Raw genomic sequence first — 16,050 nt, 5'->3', positions numbered from 1 at the left:
TCAAACTATTTTCTAAGATTCGAAGATTCACTGTAACTTATCCTTTTACCAATGGGTTATTTAGAAGTGTGCTGCTTAATTGCTAAGCTATTGGAGATTTGTCTACTTACCTTTCTGTTCTTGATTGTCAGTTTAAATTCACTGTGATGTGGTCAGAGAACACAGCCTAAATGTTATCAATCATTTGAAAAAATTTTAGGACTTAAATTAGTGGCCAGCATACAGTATACTTTGGTAACTGTTCCCTGTGAAAATAAAAAGAAAATCTGATCTGGAACTGTTAACTGTGGTATTTTACATAGTCAACTTGATTAATTTAATGAATCATGTTGTTCAAATATTTTATATTCCTGTTAATGCTTTGACTGCTGTTCTAATACTGAGAGGTGTGTGTGAAAATCTCCAACTATTATTATATGATTTTGATGTTTCCTCATCTGTTACATTTTGAAATATAAATTTTGAAGCTATTAGGTGCATGTAGGTGAAATATTACGTACAGAATATTTATGATTTTTCTCTGTTTAATCGACAGTTTTATTATTACAAAATGTTCTTGTGTTCTTCTAGTGATTTTTCTTGCTTTAAAGTCTATTAACCTGATATTATATAATAATCAACTTTCTTATAGCTATTGTTTGCATGTTATAACTTCTATCCTTTTACTCTCCATTTCACTGTGTTCTTATATTTAAACTGCCTTTCTTATCAATAGCACGTACTTGAGTCTTGTTTTTGTATCCAGTGTGACAATCTGTCTTTAACTGAAATGTTTAGTTATACATATACAATATAACTAATAAAATGGATTTATATCTGCAGTCTTGCTATTTATTATTAACTCCATCTATTTTTATTTCATATTTTTTCTCTTCTGCCTTCTTTTGAATAATGAGCTTTTTGGCTATTCTATTATTCTCCTCTATTAGCTATTCTTGAATATTTTAATAATTAGCTAGAGATTCAATACAAACTCCTTATGTTCTACAGTCTACCTTAAGCTAGTTGTTTTTACCACCTCCCGAGGGTGCAAGAACTTTACAACACATGTAATCAATTCACTGTCCTCAGTCTTTGTGCTATTGCTGGCATATATTTTTACTTCTGCATGTTATATATTTCACAATACACCATAATTATTTTTAACAGTTATTTGTTTATATTTTTCAGATATATTTACCCAATCCAGTGCTCTTTATTTCTCTTTCTTGCAGTTTTATGCTTTCATCTGGGATAACTTTCTTTCAGCCTGAAGAGTCCATTTTAAAATTTTTTCTAGAAAAAATCTGCTGGCCATGACTATTTTCAACCTTTTTTGGTCTAAAACATCTTTATTTTACATTTATTTATGAAGAATATTTTCTCTGAGTATAAAATGTTAGGTTGGCTGCTTTTCTTCTTTCAGGTTTCAGAGATGCCATTCTATTTTCTCCTGGCACCTATAATTTCTGATAAAAAGTCAGCTCTAAGTTTTATTGTGGGTCCTTTAAAGGTTATGTGTCTCATTTCTCTGACTATATTTAGGGTCATCTCATTCTCTTTGGTTTTCAGCAGTCTGACTGTGGTGTGCTTCAGTGGGGTTTTCTTTTACTCTACCTAAGATTCACCAGTCTTCAGTCTGTGAGTTGATAGCATTCAACAAAAGAAAAGAACAGCAGCTACCATTGAAATCTCCACCTGATTAGACTTACGATAATCCACACTGTCATTCTCTAATATCCATCTGATTTTTGCACAAGCCAAACAAACAGGTTAAGTGGGAGAGGTAGTAGAAATCAACAGCCCTATGTCTTCCCAATTTTAGGTGGTGGCACTAAATCACTAATATTCTCCTTGAGGCATGGTATTGCTTTTGGTTTATTTTTTTCAAATAGAGAACTAAGTTCATAGGTTTATATCATGAGAGTCCCTCGTTATGGGTCAGTGGAACAACTGAGGATCTTGTCAGATAACAAGTATGTCTATTACAACTCACATTCAGGATCTGAAGAATTAACAGGATGGCTCATGGACCTACTGGACCCATTGAGAAATGATGTCAACTGATGTTCACAAGCCCTCATCAGGTTTGAAGGACCACAGTGTCTTTATGGTCGCCAGGAACTATTACATGTTAGCTCAGTGACAGTGCCCCCAAATCCCTGAAATATCTGGATATTTCCTTTCCCTTGGTGAACAGTTATTCTACTGAACGATCGTGTAGCTCCTTCAGGAGGGCTAGAAGGAAAATATACAGCATGAACTTGTTGGGTTATCCTCAGCTGTACCCAGACTCTCCTTCATTCACATGAGTCTGTGTCTATGAACTGACTGAGGTTTGGGATTTGGCAAGGGGCTGTGAATCTCTATTGAGGTGGCTTAAGTCAAGCTTTGGTTTACTCAGAACTAGAATTGTACTCATCTAAAAGGACACAGCAAACTGCTTACCTATTTCAGTCCTTGGGACTTCATGACCAATTCGCCTCTGTCAAAGATCCCTGTAGGCCAAACTATTCAGATTGCTACTCTAGTTCTTTTGTGCAAGATTTCACTTCCTAAATTAGACTGTACATGGCCTTCTTAATGACTTGAACCACAATCTCTTAAATCAAAGTCTTTCCTTCAAAAGCTACTTTAGTCCAGCTGACTACAAAAGATCATTTAACTGTTTTGGTCACTGTGTGCCATGGACCACTGTCCCACTGCCAGCACTACTTAGATACTTACTGTTTTCAAATCCATTTCAGACACTAGTCCCAGATTTCTATTTCTTTAAGGATCTTTTGTCATCAATTCTGTATCAATAATACTTGTTGGTTGGAGACAACAGAATCCATAGTAACTAGTCTAGGCAGGCATGTCAGATGATCCTAGATGATCCTTATGCTCAAGTATTTGCCAGAAGGACTCACAGGACTCAGAAAAGCTGTTACACTCATGGTTATAGTTTATTACAGCAAATGGATACAGATTAAAATCAGCAAAGGGCAAAGGTACATGGGATGAAATCCAGGAGAAACTAGGTCCAAGCTTCCAGATATCTTCTCTGCTGGAGTCACATGGAGATAGATACACTTAATTGTCTCCGCAATAATGTGTAACACATATGAAGTAGCTTCCTGGGTGGCAATACTTCATAAGTTTTGCCATTATTTGAATATAACCCACACCTTGGTGTCCAGGGTTTTCACAGGTATTAGTGGTCAGTCACATAGGCATATAGTACCTGTGTGACTTCTATTCCAGCCACCGCAAACCTGTCCTCTCCCTGCTGGCTCCTGAGCCAAAAACAGGCATTTACCATAAATCACTTTGTTAGGATGAACTTATCTGGTCAAACTGCTACAGCATGACCCATAGCCTCAGGTATATAAAACACTCTCATCAGGCAGAATATTTCAGCGTCTCGGAAGTTAGTCAGGGGCTAGTCAAGGACCAACCCTGAAGGCAGGCCCTTTTTTTTTTTTTTTTTTTTGAGATGGAGTCTTGCTCTGTTGCCCAGGCTGGAGTGCAGTGGCATGATCTCGGCTCACTGCAAGCTCCGCCTCCCAGGTTCCTGCCATTCTCCTGCCTCAGCCTCCCGAGTAGCTGGGACTACAGGTGCCCGCCACCACACCCGGCTAATTTTTTGTATTTTTAGTAGAGACGGGGTTTCACGGTGTTAGCCAGGATGGTCTCAATCTCCTGATTTAGTGTTCCACCTGTCTCAGCCTCCCAAAGTGCTGGGATTATAGGCGTGAGCCACCACACCCAGCCAAGGCAGGCCTTTTTTTGGAACCTACAGGGTTTGACCAACCCAGGACTGCTGAGTTAACCCTTTCCTGTGCAGCAAGAAAAGATTTATTTAAAAAAATTTTGGAAATATCACAGTTTAATCAGAAGGGATGAAAAGACAGCTTCTAGGTTGCATTTCTGAGAACATTTCCCAGGACCATATCATAAAACTGGCCTGCTAAGGAAGATGTTGTCTCTGCTAACCCAGAACAAGGTTAAATTATGTGTGGTTTATGGTTATATATGGGAATGCCCTGGTTCTTATGGAAAACATGCTGGGATAAAGAGTTACAAAGTCTGTAACTTATGCCAAATGGATCCATAGCTGGAGATAACAGATAAATGGATAGAACAAATATGGCCAGATATAAACTACTGGGACATTTAGCTAAAGAAAATATGGGTATTGATTATACTATTCTCTAAACTTTTCTTTAGGCTTAAAAAATGACCAAGAAATAAGGAAGTACAAAAAACTATGGCATGTTTCATATGAGAAGTGTTTGACATAAAGGTAAAATTGGGAGGCTGGGTGTGGGGCTCACGCCTATAATCTTAGCACTTTAGGAGGCTGAAGTGGGAGGATCGCTTGAGCCCAGTTCAAGACCAGTCTGGGTAACACAGTAAAACCTAAACTCTACTTAAATATATATATATAATAAATTGAAAAAAAAAAGAGAAATAGGAGAAAAGTTACTGAGAGCTAGATAGTAGGTTTAGTAGGTTTGAAAGGCATGAAGAAGTTCAGACAAAAAGACTTCTAGATGTGAGGAGATTACAATCAGGTAATAAAATACAGTACTGGTGACACTTGGCACCCATAGTGAGAAATACCACAGAAACACGGAAAAAAAGGAAAATATGATTGCCTTTGGGTGTTAACCTTTTGGCTTATTCACATATGGACCAAAGCAGTTTGTTATAAGTCACTTAAAAAAAAGAGAAATGGCTTCCAGGCCTGCAAGATATAATGGAAGCCTGACATTTCTAAAGAAAAGGGCTAGTCATCAATGAAAACACTGGATAGAATCAGACTAGGAAATGCTGGCTGTAACTTCCTAGCGGATATTTGCCCAAAAGCTTCAACATACTCTCATTCCCCTGTCAATGATGCTTCACAGAAGTTGAATGTATCAGGTTATCAACTGTCCAGTTCTTTCAATTCCTGTTCTGTCATTTCCCTTTGTCTAGATTTCAAGCTTCCTAAGAAGCTTCTGTTATGTGGGGACCCTGTGTGTCTTCTTACAGGGAAAAAATGCTCTGGTCACCTGCATAGCAGTCCTTTCCAGCATTCCAGTCCCTCTGATGGATACTTTTCAATTTACATCAATAAACTGGCATTCTGATTTTATAATTCCATCTCTTGAGTTTGTTAAATGTGAGTTTGATTGGTGGGCTGGCTTAAATCAGTTTCTAAGCCTGCAATCATGCGGGCCAGACCTGAATTGCAGTCAACTCACCAAGTTTGGCTCGTTTGTTCGTTAATTTGTGTGGCAAATGCGAATGGTGCCCTGGATCTTCCTACTGTATTGTACGCCAGTCCTAGTTTCAATTGCCAGCTCCTGCATTTCTTGCTTAGGGCTCTCTCTGACCAGCTGGAGCTGCTGTGTCCCAACCACAGCAAGCCAGCCAGATGAGGATAACAACATTATACACTCGCAGGATAATTGTGAAGTGTGTGTTCTACACTGGCTCCCAGAGTTCTTCAACATAAGTAAATTCCAGTTGCCCAAAGTGGACACTTGATTGATAATACACCCTTTTTGGTTTCCTCCCTTCCATAACTCACTTACTTCCTTACCAGTTTTTCTAGGGATCACCTCCCAAATAAATTACTTGCACTCAAATCATTGTCTCAAGATCTGTTTTTGGGAGAAACACAAACTAAGACAACTTCGTCCATTCATTCATCATTTATTGAGCTTAATCAATAATTAATAAGTCCTTAAGGCACAAAATAAGTCCTTAGCAACATGTTATCTCTTTTCTCATCACAATATTATCCCCTCTACAAATGAAGAAATCGAGGTTGAAATAAATTAAGTAGCTGACTCAGTATCACATAATCAGGACAGAGTGCTGGAAAGGATTGATGGCAGATGAAGATGGCTGGGACTCCCAGATGCCCAGTCTTGAATGGACAGTATAAAAAATGAGTTTTCTGCTGGGGTAATAATTTGAGAATATTATAAGATTGCTATGAAGCAATGAAAAAAGGGATTATTGAATGAGGAAACATTTCAATGAAATATATTTTTGAAATTTTTGTCTTCTAGGAAAGCAACATGCTACAATAAGAGCGCACACACATACAACTGTGGGTTTAAATCCTAGCACTACTAGTTTTTAGCTGTAAGACATGGGCAAGTTGCTTACTTACTCTAAGCTCAATTTTCTAATCCATAAAGTGTATAATATCCAAGACTGTTGTATGAATTAATGAGATATATTTAAACAACTGGCACCTAATGAGTGTACAAATTTAATCTGCAGAAATGTACTGTCCTTTCAGGAACTTTGTGGTAAGTACTGAAATATGGATGCAGTCAGTACTATGCTTAGCAGTAACTTAAAAAAAGAAGCAATATAAAATTTGTATGTCATAAATGATATCTATATTACTATCTTTAAAAATCTTGGTCTTTCCATATGTAGTATGCTAATTTAATGTTACAAAATAAAGTAAAATCAACAATTTTAAAAAGTCAAGCTTTAAGTGTAAAATTTTGTTTGAAGCAATGCCAAAGAGTCCACATAGTAACATTTATCATTTTGATAACAGAATTTTATGTTCTGTATGTGGGCCTCAAGCAGTACTAAAACAAAATAGTGTATCAATTATAAATGATACTCACGATTCTTCCCTAGTCAGATGTTTTTTCAGTTGAGAGATTCTGAAGAAAAACAATAAGTGTAGAATGTCTGTACCATCTTTAATACTAAGATTTAATTTAATCAATGCATTTCCTTAGATTTAAAAATCATTTTGTTAGAGTCTGTGTTGGAATCAGTATGATATGTATTTAAAATGGAATCAGAGATGTGGATTGTAGTATGAATGACTTCAAACAACTCAAATGATGCGCATGTCAGAAAGAAACATTTCTAAGGCTGCTTCATTGATTCAAGTGGAACTGTTTTATTCAGAACAGCTCAGATTAGCAGCAGCAGCAGCTGGTGTTCAATGAAATGCTTCCCTTTTCCACCTACTCTCCAGCTGGGTTAAGACAGGCACAAAGAGATTGGGATGACCAAGGTCAAAGCATGATTTGATAGACTTCCAGGTTTTTGCTCCAGTAACTTCTTGTGTAGTCTTGGCTATAGAGGCAATTCATGAAACTGGTGGTTGAAAAAGTCATAGTTTTAGAAGGACTTCATAGATCATCTTGTTCAGTATCTTAATTTTATACTTCATATGCCAGGGTTCTAATTAAAATATTGTTGCATATTTATTGGAATTGACAAGAAGTTAAGATTTCTTACACTTATTTCATTTGCCTGATTTTTCTGTTCCCACTGAATTGTATAAGCAGGCACTACTGCACTTTGTATCTCTACTTGACATAGCTGAAAAATGAAACATTCAAAGATACACTACTTTATTACATGTTAGCTCAGTAAAGGGGTCCTCTATTAGACATGCTGGTCTCAGTTCTTAACTTTTACACTCACAAAGCCCGGTTCACTCATTCAAACCTCTTTTGAGGAGTTACCAGGTTTTAGCCATTGAGATAGATACTGGGAACACAAGAAGTCAAGGGTGCTCTCCTCTCTCAAGAAGCTTAAGAGAAGACAGAAGTGCTAAGCACATACATCGAGTATGTAGAAGGCACACAGAGGTATAAACAATGACCCTGCTTGAGTAGATCTGAAAGGCTTCTCAGAGGAGGAGCTTGAACTTGTCTGAAAGGTAGAATAAACTGCATGCAAAAGAGCTCCAAATGACTCTTAAGCTTACGTACTGCCTAAGCAATACATTCATGTGGGAAGTGGGAGATGGGGCTGGAATGGAGGCAGAGGCCACATCCAATGGGCCGTTTTTGGAGTTTCGACATTATTCAGAAGGCCATGGTGAGCCACTGATAGAGTTAAGAAAGGCAGCAAGGTGATAACACATGTTTCTTAAGAAAACATACTGTGATGAGGACATTTGGCAGGAAAGTAGTATAATATGAACCAGCACTCTCTGAATGTTGGGGTTAAAATAGTGAATGAGGTAATATGATCTTACCCTTCTGGAACTTACAGTCTAGTTTAGAAACACAACGGGTCTAAACACTAAGGGTCTAAATTAAGGTAGTAGCAGTGGAAATATACAGAAGGAAATGGATGTTATGATAGTGATGATGATGATATTGCCTATTACCATTTATTGAACACCTCCCACGTGTCAGGCACTAAACACCTCATATGCACTATCTTTGTCCATTCTCCACACAGTAGCTAGAGTTATTCTATAGATCTTGTCATAACTCTCTCAAACCCTTCCAGAGGCTTCCCACCTCATTCAGCACAAATACCTAAGTTCTTAGGAAAAGCTACAAAGTCCTCCAGGCTGTGACCCACTGTGACTTCTCTGAGCTCATCTTCAACTCCTCCTTTCTCTCTCTAGCCACAATGCCTTGCTACTGTTCATAGATGACTTTAGGCACCTTTCTGCTTCAGGGCCCCCTCTGTCTAGAAGGTTCTTTCCTTTATATTCCCACAGTTCATTCCTCACTTCTGTCAAGCCTCTGATTAAATGAATTCTTTTCAATAAGACCTTCCCTGGCCACTCGGCATGACGGAACTCCTGTAGCATTCCCTATTCCCTTTGCCTTGCTTTGTATTTCTCCTTAACATATCATATTCTGACATAACACATATGTGTTGGTTTTCTTCCTCCATGGATCACAAACTCCATGAGGGTAGACTGTTTTTGTTCATTGCTGTATTCTCAGCACCGAGAACAGTGCTGGCACATATCCATTCAATAAATATGTACTGAATGGATGAATGAAGGATTACAATGGTCCTATGAGGATGGTACTATTATTTTTTCCCACTTTCCTAAAGAGGAAACAGATATCAATTGAGGCACTCAAGGTTGTATTTCTGGTAACTGGCAGAACTGGGATTTGCATGGGCCGGAGGGGGGGAAGCCTGCCTTTGTTGAGTTGTACTATGTGCCCAGCATTATTCTAGGAGCTTTATGTATATTAACACTTAATCCCTACACCTCCATTTTATAGATGAGGAAACTAAATCAGAAAGGGGTTTACAATCTTGCCTGCTATCTCTGCACTTGCCAGTAAGTTGAGGGCCTGTGCTCTCAGCCACTTTGCTACACTAATTCTAAAGCCAATTCTTTAGAGAGATACAACTTTGCCTCTTAATTGCCAGGAGAGGGAAAGGAAGAAATCTAGGATTGCTACCATTATTTTGACTGGGGACCGCCATAGATGGTAGAGTCACCAATCAAGTCAAAGAATGTAAGATGAGTTGGTTTCATTCTCCTCTAACTCTAGACTTCCACATCCAACTGCCTCCTGATATCTTTGCTTGCATATTAAGACACAAGGTCAGCTGCAGTTAAAGGGATTTAGAATAACCATGGGAGATCATAGAAGTTAGTAGTTGTCTTATATCAGAGTTGACCTCGTACACAGGACCTGCCCAATTAAGTCCTCAGGGCCCCACCTTGTTGCTCTGCAATCCCTAGAATGTTTCCCAGTGTCTTAGTCTGTTTATGGTGGTATAACAAAATACCCGAGACTGGGAAATTTGTGAAGAACAGAAATACACTTTTTCACAGTTCTAAAGGCTGGGAAGTACAAGATCAAGACCCCCAGCAGGTTCAGTGTCTGGTGAGGGCGGCTGTTTCCAAGATGGGACCTTATTGCTATATCCTCTGCAAGGGGTGAATGCTGTGTCCTCGTGTGGCTAAAGGGATGGAAGAGCAAAAGAAGGCCTAAGCTAGTTCCCTCCAGTCCTTTTACAAGGTGTTAATTCATCCATGAGGCAGGGCCCTCATGATTTCATCAGCTGTTAGTATCATCACAATGGGGATTAAGTTTCAATATGAATTTTGAAGGGGACACCATCATTCAAACTACAGCATCTTCCAACATGGTTTACTACCCCAACTATTCAATACATATATTCATCAGAAAAGGACAAAAGAAAGGGCAAGTGACACCCAATTTCTTTTAGAAAATGATCTGGAAGTTGCATACATAATTTCTCCTCACATCCTACTGGCCAGAACTTAAGAGATACGGCCACACTTAAGAGTGTATTATAGGCAACCAAGTGTCTGGCTAGATGTTCTATTATCATGGATAAAGAGCAGAATGCGTAGAAGTCAGCTAGGAAGCAGTTTGTACAACAGATACCCAACAGATATCTCAAATTTAACATTACCAAAACTAAATTCCTGCTTGTTCTCCCAAAACCTGCTCCTTTGCACTGTTATCACATCTCAGTCCATGGTGGAAAACAGAACAAACTCAGGGGTTTGATGTTAAACATGTTGAGCTTGAGGTACCTGTAGAACACCCAGTACAGGTTTCCAATAAGGGGTTGAAGATACTGTGTCGGATGCTTCTGACTGAGATCTGTGTTCAAGATTCAGACTTGATTCCTGACCGAAATAAGTGATAGAAGAGTATACGTAAATGGTACTGTCAAAGATTATAACATGGTAGGCAAAGAGAACCAAGAATGTGGAGGGAGGATTCTGCACAGCAGACCTGAGAAAGAGTGGCCTAACACAAGGCAGAAGAGCAGAGAATGTAAGGTGACAGAACCTAGGGAGCAGTTTCCAGGAGGCAGTGGTCAGCAGTGTGAAAGGCTGCAGAGAGATCAGACGTTATGAAAACTGAGAAGCAACCTTTCAATTTGGCCATTATGCCACACTGAAATTGATACAAGCAATGTATATAGTAAAATGGAGGGAGCTGCTAAATTTCTGTAGTTGAAGAGGAATTTGGAAGGTAATAGCAATCCAAGTATAGACAGCTTTTCTAAATAGAAGGGACAAAGTAGAGGGAGAATTTATGAACAGGAGCGGGAATGATTACGGGAGTAAGAGTCTTGAGTCAATCTCCCTTCCCTCAAGAAATAAAAATTACCTGTAGAAAGGACAGAAGGATGGCTTCTATCTTAAGACTCGAAGTCAGAAAGAATGCAAATTTAGACAGGTCTGTATGCATAAGGGTGGGGGTATGTAGGAGTTCATGCCTGATGTGTGCAGTACTAAATAATGATACATATAATACTAATACTACTAAGCACTAACATTTACTGAGCACTTATCATATGCCAGACAGTGTTCTTCATGGAGCTAAGCTTGCTTAACAGTATTTCTTAAATAATGGGAGCTATTCATATATTGAAAGCTTAGTGTTTTTCAAAAGTTGAGTGTGTAACATTTGGATGCAGCCTAAAAATAGCAACAGTGACTTCTATCCCACCATATCTGAATTTTGTCTCTTTCATGCTCTTATTTCTGATCCTAAGGCATGCTGAGTAGTAAAAAAAAGTTGTTCTTGCATTTTGATTCATCTGTTATGACTGGCATCAATAAGAAATCTTCAGCAATAAAACAGCTCTGTCAAAAAACAACTTCACCAGCAATTCGGGGCAAAACGTTTCCTTTAAAAAAAGTTTGTTGGCTGGGCGTGGTGGCTCACGCCTGTAATCCCAGCACTTTGGGAGGCCGAGGCGGGCGGATCACAAGGTCAGGAGATCGAGCCCATCCTGGCTAACAGGGTGAAACTCCGTCTCTACTAAAAATACAAAAAATTAGCCGGGCGTGGTGGCGGGCACCTGTAGTCCCAGCTACTCATGAGGCTGAGGCAGGAGAATGGCATGAACCCGGGAGGTGGAGCTTGCAATGAGCCGAGACTGCGCCACTGCACTCCAGCATGGGCGACGGAGCGAGACTCCGTCTCAAAAAATAAAATAAAATAAAATAAAATAAAATAAAATAAAATAAAATAAAAAGTTTGCTAGTATTAGCAGATACATATTAGTAGGTACCCCCCATGCTCAATGAAGTGTTGGGTTACTCTGAAAAAGTGTCCAATCTTACAGGTGTGACTTCCTCTTGAACTGCAAGTTCTTGAGGGCAGGAATAGAGATTGTTCATCTTTTATTGTTTCCCAAGATCTGGCACATAAATAGTAGTTCAAGTAGTCCAATGTATGACACATAAATAGTTCTGGGTAAACATTAGCTCAAAGTTTGCTCAAGGCATTGATGCAGATGTTTATAAAATTAAATTGCTCTTTTTACTGTACACCTGAAATGAGAAAATTATTAGAAACTACTGGGTCTCATTTTGACTAGAAAAGTCTGAAGAAATCACTGTTCACTTAGCAGATACAAAGTTGTTTTTCTGGGAAAAACACACCTAAAAAAAAAAACATGGGTCTGATATGGGAAAAATTTTTTTTCATATAAACAGATTATGTATAGGGAAGTGGAACACTGCTAGTATCTTACGGATTCCTGAAAGTATTTATGTTGGTAAGTTTGATCAGCAAACATTTCTAAACTTGAAAATGGATAAAGCAAAAAGCACAGTGAGATCTTGAAAGAAGTCTAATACTGTCACATATAAGAATACATATTTAAAATTAATGAACTAAAAGGGATATAGGTAATTTCTCCAGGAGGAATTAAGATCCTCCTTGATCTCAGTAAAGCGATGAATAGTCATTCTGACATCTAGCTAAAAGCAGACTTATTTCCCTTCGGTCTTTAATCTTTTTGGAACTCAGGGATTTCCGCCACTCTTTGATACACCAGGCCATTATAAAATTACACTTAATTTATTGACAATTTCTACTTAAAAGGAAGAATACCTGTAAGTATCTCCATATGATAGATATAGTAGAAATGGTATGCTTTAATTAGTCCAACAATAAAGCCCTTAAAGATTTACATTCTTTGTTGCCTATTTTGAAAACTTGCAAAGATAAATTTTTTTAAAGATTATAATTCTTACTAGTCCTTTCCATGAAATATAACAGCAAATAGTTTCCAAATGTGGATGTGTAATGAGAGGAAATGAAAAGTGAGTAAAGAGCTGAGTTAAAACATCTTAAAATCGAGTATGGCTTAATACTATCATTTATCATCAGTTGTCCTAGAATAACTTAAATTCTTCTAGCTTATTGTTGGTTTTTCAATAGTTGATTATAGTTGTGAAGCGGGATACACACACACACCCACACACTTGGCTATATAAAAAAGATGTTCCAAGACTGACAGTTAAAAAATACACTGCTGGCCTAGTACTGTGGCTCATGCCTGTAGTCCCAGAACATTGGGAGGCCGAGGTGGGAGGATCACTTGAGGCCAAGAGCTCGAGACCAGCCTGGCCTAACATAGCAAGACTCCATCTCTAAGTTTAAAAATAAAAATAAATTTAAAAAAGATACATTGCTATGTACGACTGTTGATATAAAAAATCTGAATACTAGACATGGGTACTCATATAGTACTTCAAGGGCTTATCAACAAAGTTGCAAGTTGTAACACTATGAATTGTTAGTGATACTCTTTTGGCTTTGCTAGCAAGTTTGTAAAGCTATACACACACACACACACACACACACCTTTTAAAATGGTGACCCTGGTACCAAATATGACTGTAAATGGATTTAATTTTAATGGCTTTAACTAGGTTCAGCTGTCATATGGATCAAAATTAGCCTCTATCCAGCAGGGGTCAACCAGGGAGCCACTTTTCTTTACCAACAACCTACTGAACGTCAACAACTGCAGGAGACGGGACTTTACCTTCGTCTCTGGTAAACTAGTTGACACATCCTGTGTTGGCAAGAGGCCTAAGTAGATGACCTTGGTCCTCTAAAATCTGGCCTGCACTCTCGGGGCACCCCTGCAACATCTACAAAGGCAGCTCCAGATAGAAAAGGGTTGGGGTCGAAAAGCTAATAACGGCAAGCACCTGCCCCGCCTCGGGGCTGGGGGCTATTCCTGCGGTTTCAGCTAACTTCCGGAGCCATTCGTCTTCCAACAAAGTGGGAGGCGTTCCTCCGCTGGGTACACCAAGGGGCTCTGCAACCCTCCTGGGCGGGGGGGCCCAGAGGGCTTCTGGAAGTCCCAGGTTTATTCTTTTGGGTCACAGGCAGCAGAAACTAAAAGGAGGGATTATCCTTTCTGTCCAGTTGCAAGATGGCTACCGAGCCTGGTGGGACTCCGAGGGGCCGCGGGCCACCTCCTCTTCCCAATGGCCCGTGCGCCGGCGGCGACGGCAAGCGGGAGGGAGGCGGGGCCGGCGAGGGAAGGAGGGGCGGAGCGCGGCGCCCTCCCGCGCGTCTCGGCCCCGCCCCACGTCCCCGCGTCCCGGCCTGGAGCCCTCGCCCGGCCGGGCGGCGCGCGCTGCCTGCCGGGATACTCGGCCCGCCCAGCCAGTCCTCCCGTCTTGCGCCGCGGCCGTGAGATCCGTGTGTCTCCCAAGATGGTGGCGCTGGGCTCGGGGTGACTACAGGAGACGACAGGGCCTTTTCCCTTCGCCAGGACCCGACACACCAGGCTTCCCTCGCTCGCGCAACCCTCCGCCGCGTAGCCATCCGCCAGCGCGGGCGCCCGCCATCCGCCGCCTACTTACGCTTCACCTCTGCCGACCCGGCGCGCTCGGCTGCGGGCGGCGGCGCCTCCTTCGGCTCCTCCTCGGAATAGCTCGCGGCCTGTAGCCCCTGGCAGGAGGGCCCCTCAGCCCCCCGGTGTGGATAGGCAGCGGCGGCTGGCGACGAACGCCGGGATTTCGGCGGCTCCGGCGCTCCCTTTCCCGGCCTCGTTTTCCGGATAAGGAAGCGCGGGTCCCGCATGAGCCCCGGCGGTGGCGGCAGCGAAAGAGAACGAGGCGGTGGCGGGCGGAGGCGGCGGGCGAGGGCGACTACGACCAGTGAGGCGGCCGCCGCAGCCCAGGCGCGGGGGCGACGACAGGTCAGTGTTGCCGCGGCCTGCGCCAGGCGGCGCTGGCTCCCCTCCGTCACTCGGCCGGCCTTCGGGGCCCGCTGTGGCGAGGTCGACACCCCCCTTCCCCGCCCCCCGCCGCCGAGGCGAGTGTTTGGGGGCGCGTAGTCCGAAGGGGCTGGTGCCAGAAGTAGGCCCCTGGTGGCCGCGGCTGCTGCAGCCGTAACTGTCAGTCCTGGCTGAGCGCCGGCGGGAGGGTTTTGTCGCCCGAGGGGACGCGAGCGGGCCCGGGGCGGGGCGGGACGTGCGAGGCGTCGAGATTTGGGCCTCCAAGGAGCCAGGATTGTCGAGCCAGCCGGGGCCCCCGGCAGGGAAGGGCAGGCCCTTTCCTTCAAAGGGGAGCTCTTTCTCGGCGTTTTCGAGGTTTCTGGCTCTCTTGGGGAAGACATATTTAGCCGTGTACTTGGTGGGTTGGGGTCTTGGGGGTGGATTGATGGGAAGGGAGGGCGGATGAAGTGGTATGTCAAGCCCAAGGGTTGTGCGCACAGATTACTCTGTGTTGCCGGCCACCAGGATTTCTGAAGTTGAACGTGAGTTATTGGCTTTGCCAGAGACTGCTGTGTTATGTGCAGACCTGCATGCAAGCAGTTGGCCTTCCCCCCCCCTTTTCAGTGTAGAAAATGAAAAGGATGCTTTCCTCATCTTGGTGGTAAAGGCTTTTGTTGGTAAAGGTAGAATTGAATGTACCAAATGCCTTAGTCCGTAACATTTTAAAAATAATTTTAATACAGACACTGGTGAAGCTTGGCAACCTTGAAAGAGAATTTAGCGTCTAAATTTTTTTAATGACTTTTTATGGATGTGCTAAATTAGTAACAGTACAAAATCTGTTTGAGATTTTTAAGTGGCGAGGGTGCTGTTGAAAATGTAAACTAATAGCATATGGGGTTTACAGTGCATAGTTAACCTCAATCATGAAGGAATGTAGATATGACCCGTAATTTTGGATCATTTCACTGCCTGCAATATTGAGAGAAGCAGCAAATTATTACAGATTATTTTGGGAGACGACCTAAAGTTTAAGAAATACAACTGTTGAAAGTTACCTGTTAGAGACACAAAGGTACCCAATCAATTTTGTTGAATAAATTGGACAAGTGGGATAAGGTGTTTGTCTCACACTTCTGATCAGTAAGTACTCTTACTTAAGAGGTGATTTGGTAAGTCATGTAAAATTTAGAATTTAGGAGAGATAAGAAAGTTTTATCTTGGTGTGTATAGTGGAAATAGCTTTGAAATTAGATCCTGTTTTTAAATCTAAGCTACTTACCACATTTTTAGTGAAATGAATACAATATTAATGATGCT

At 41.3% G+C, this 16,050-nt stretch overlaps 2 protein-coding genes across 8 annotated transcripts in view; one reads left to right on the top strand and one right to left on the bottom strand.

Annotated features, from left to right (window-relative positions):
* The window catches only part of LOC115835565 (WAS/WASL-interacting protein family member 2-like), a 70,446-nt gene extending 55,315 nt beyond the window's left edge, over window positions 1–15,131 (bottom strand). The window contains exon 1 of the mRNA XM_030815119.1: window positions 14,375–15,131. Within this exon, the coding sequence (XP_030670979.1) occupies window positions 14,375–15,131 (757 nt within the window). The remainder of the gene's footprint in view (window positions 1–14,374) is intronic.
* Window positions 14,121–16,050, top strand: part of UBE3A (ubiquitin protein ligase E3A) — a 102,344-nt gene continuing 100,414 nt past the window's right edge. For 5 of the 7 annotated variants that reach the window (XM_030814431.1, XM_030814432.1, XM_030814428.1 and 2 more), the window contains exon 1: window positions 14,177–14,712. The gene's annotated coding sequence lies outside the window, so the exon portion shown is untranslated. Of the gene's footprint in view, window positions 14,713–16,050 lie in introns of all 7 variants that reach the window. The other 2 variants (XM_003277154.4, XM_030814424.1) reach the window with 2 other exon arrangements.

Source organism: Nomascus leucogenys, chromosome 6 (genome assembly GCF_006542625.1).
Source record: "Nomascus leucogenys isolate Asia chromosome 6, Asia_NLE_v1, whole genome shotgun sequence".
Lineage (NCBI taxonomy): Eukaryota > Metazoa > Chordata > Mammalia > Primates > Hylobatidae > Nomascus > Nomascus leucogenys.
The sequence above is the reverse complement of the archived record's forward strand: the minus strand, read 5'-3'. Positions and strand labels throughout refer to the sequence as shown.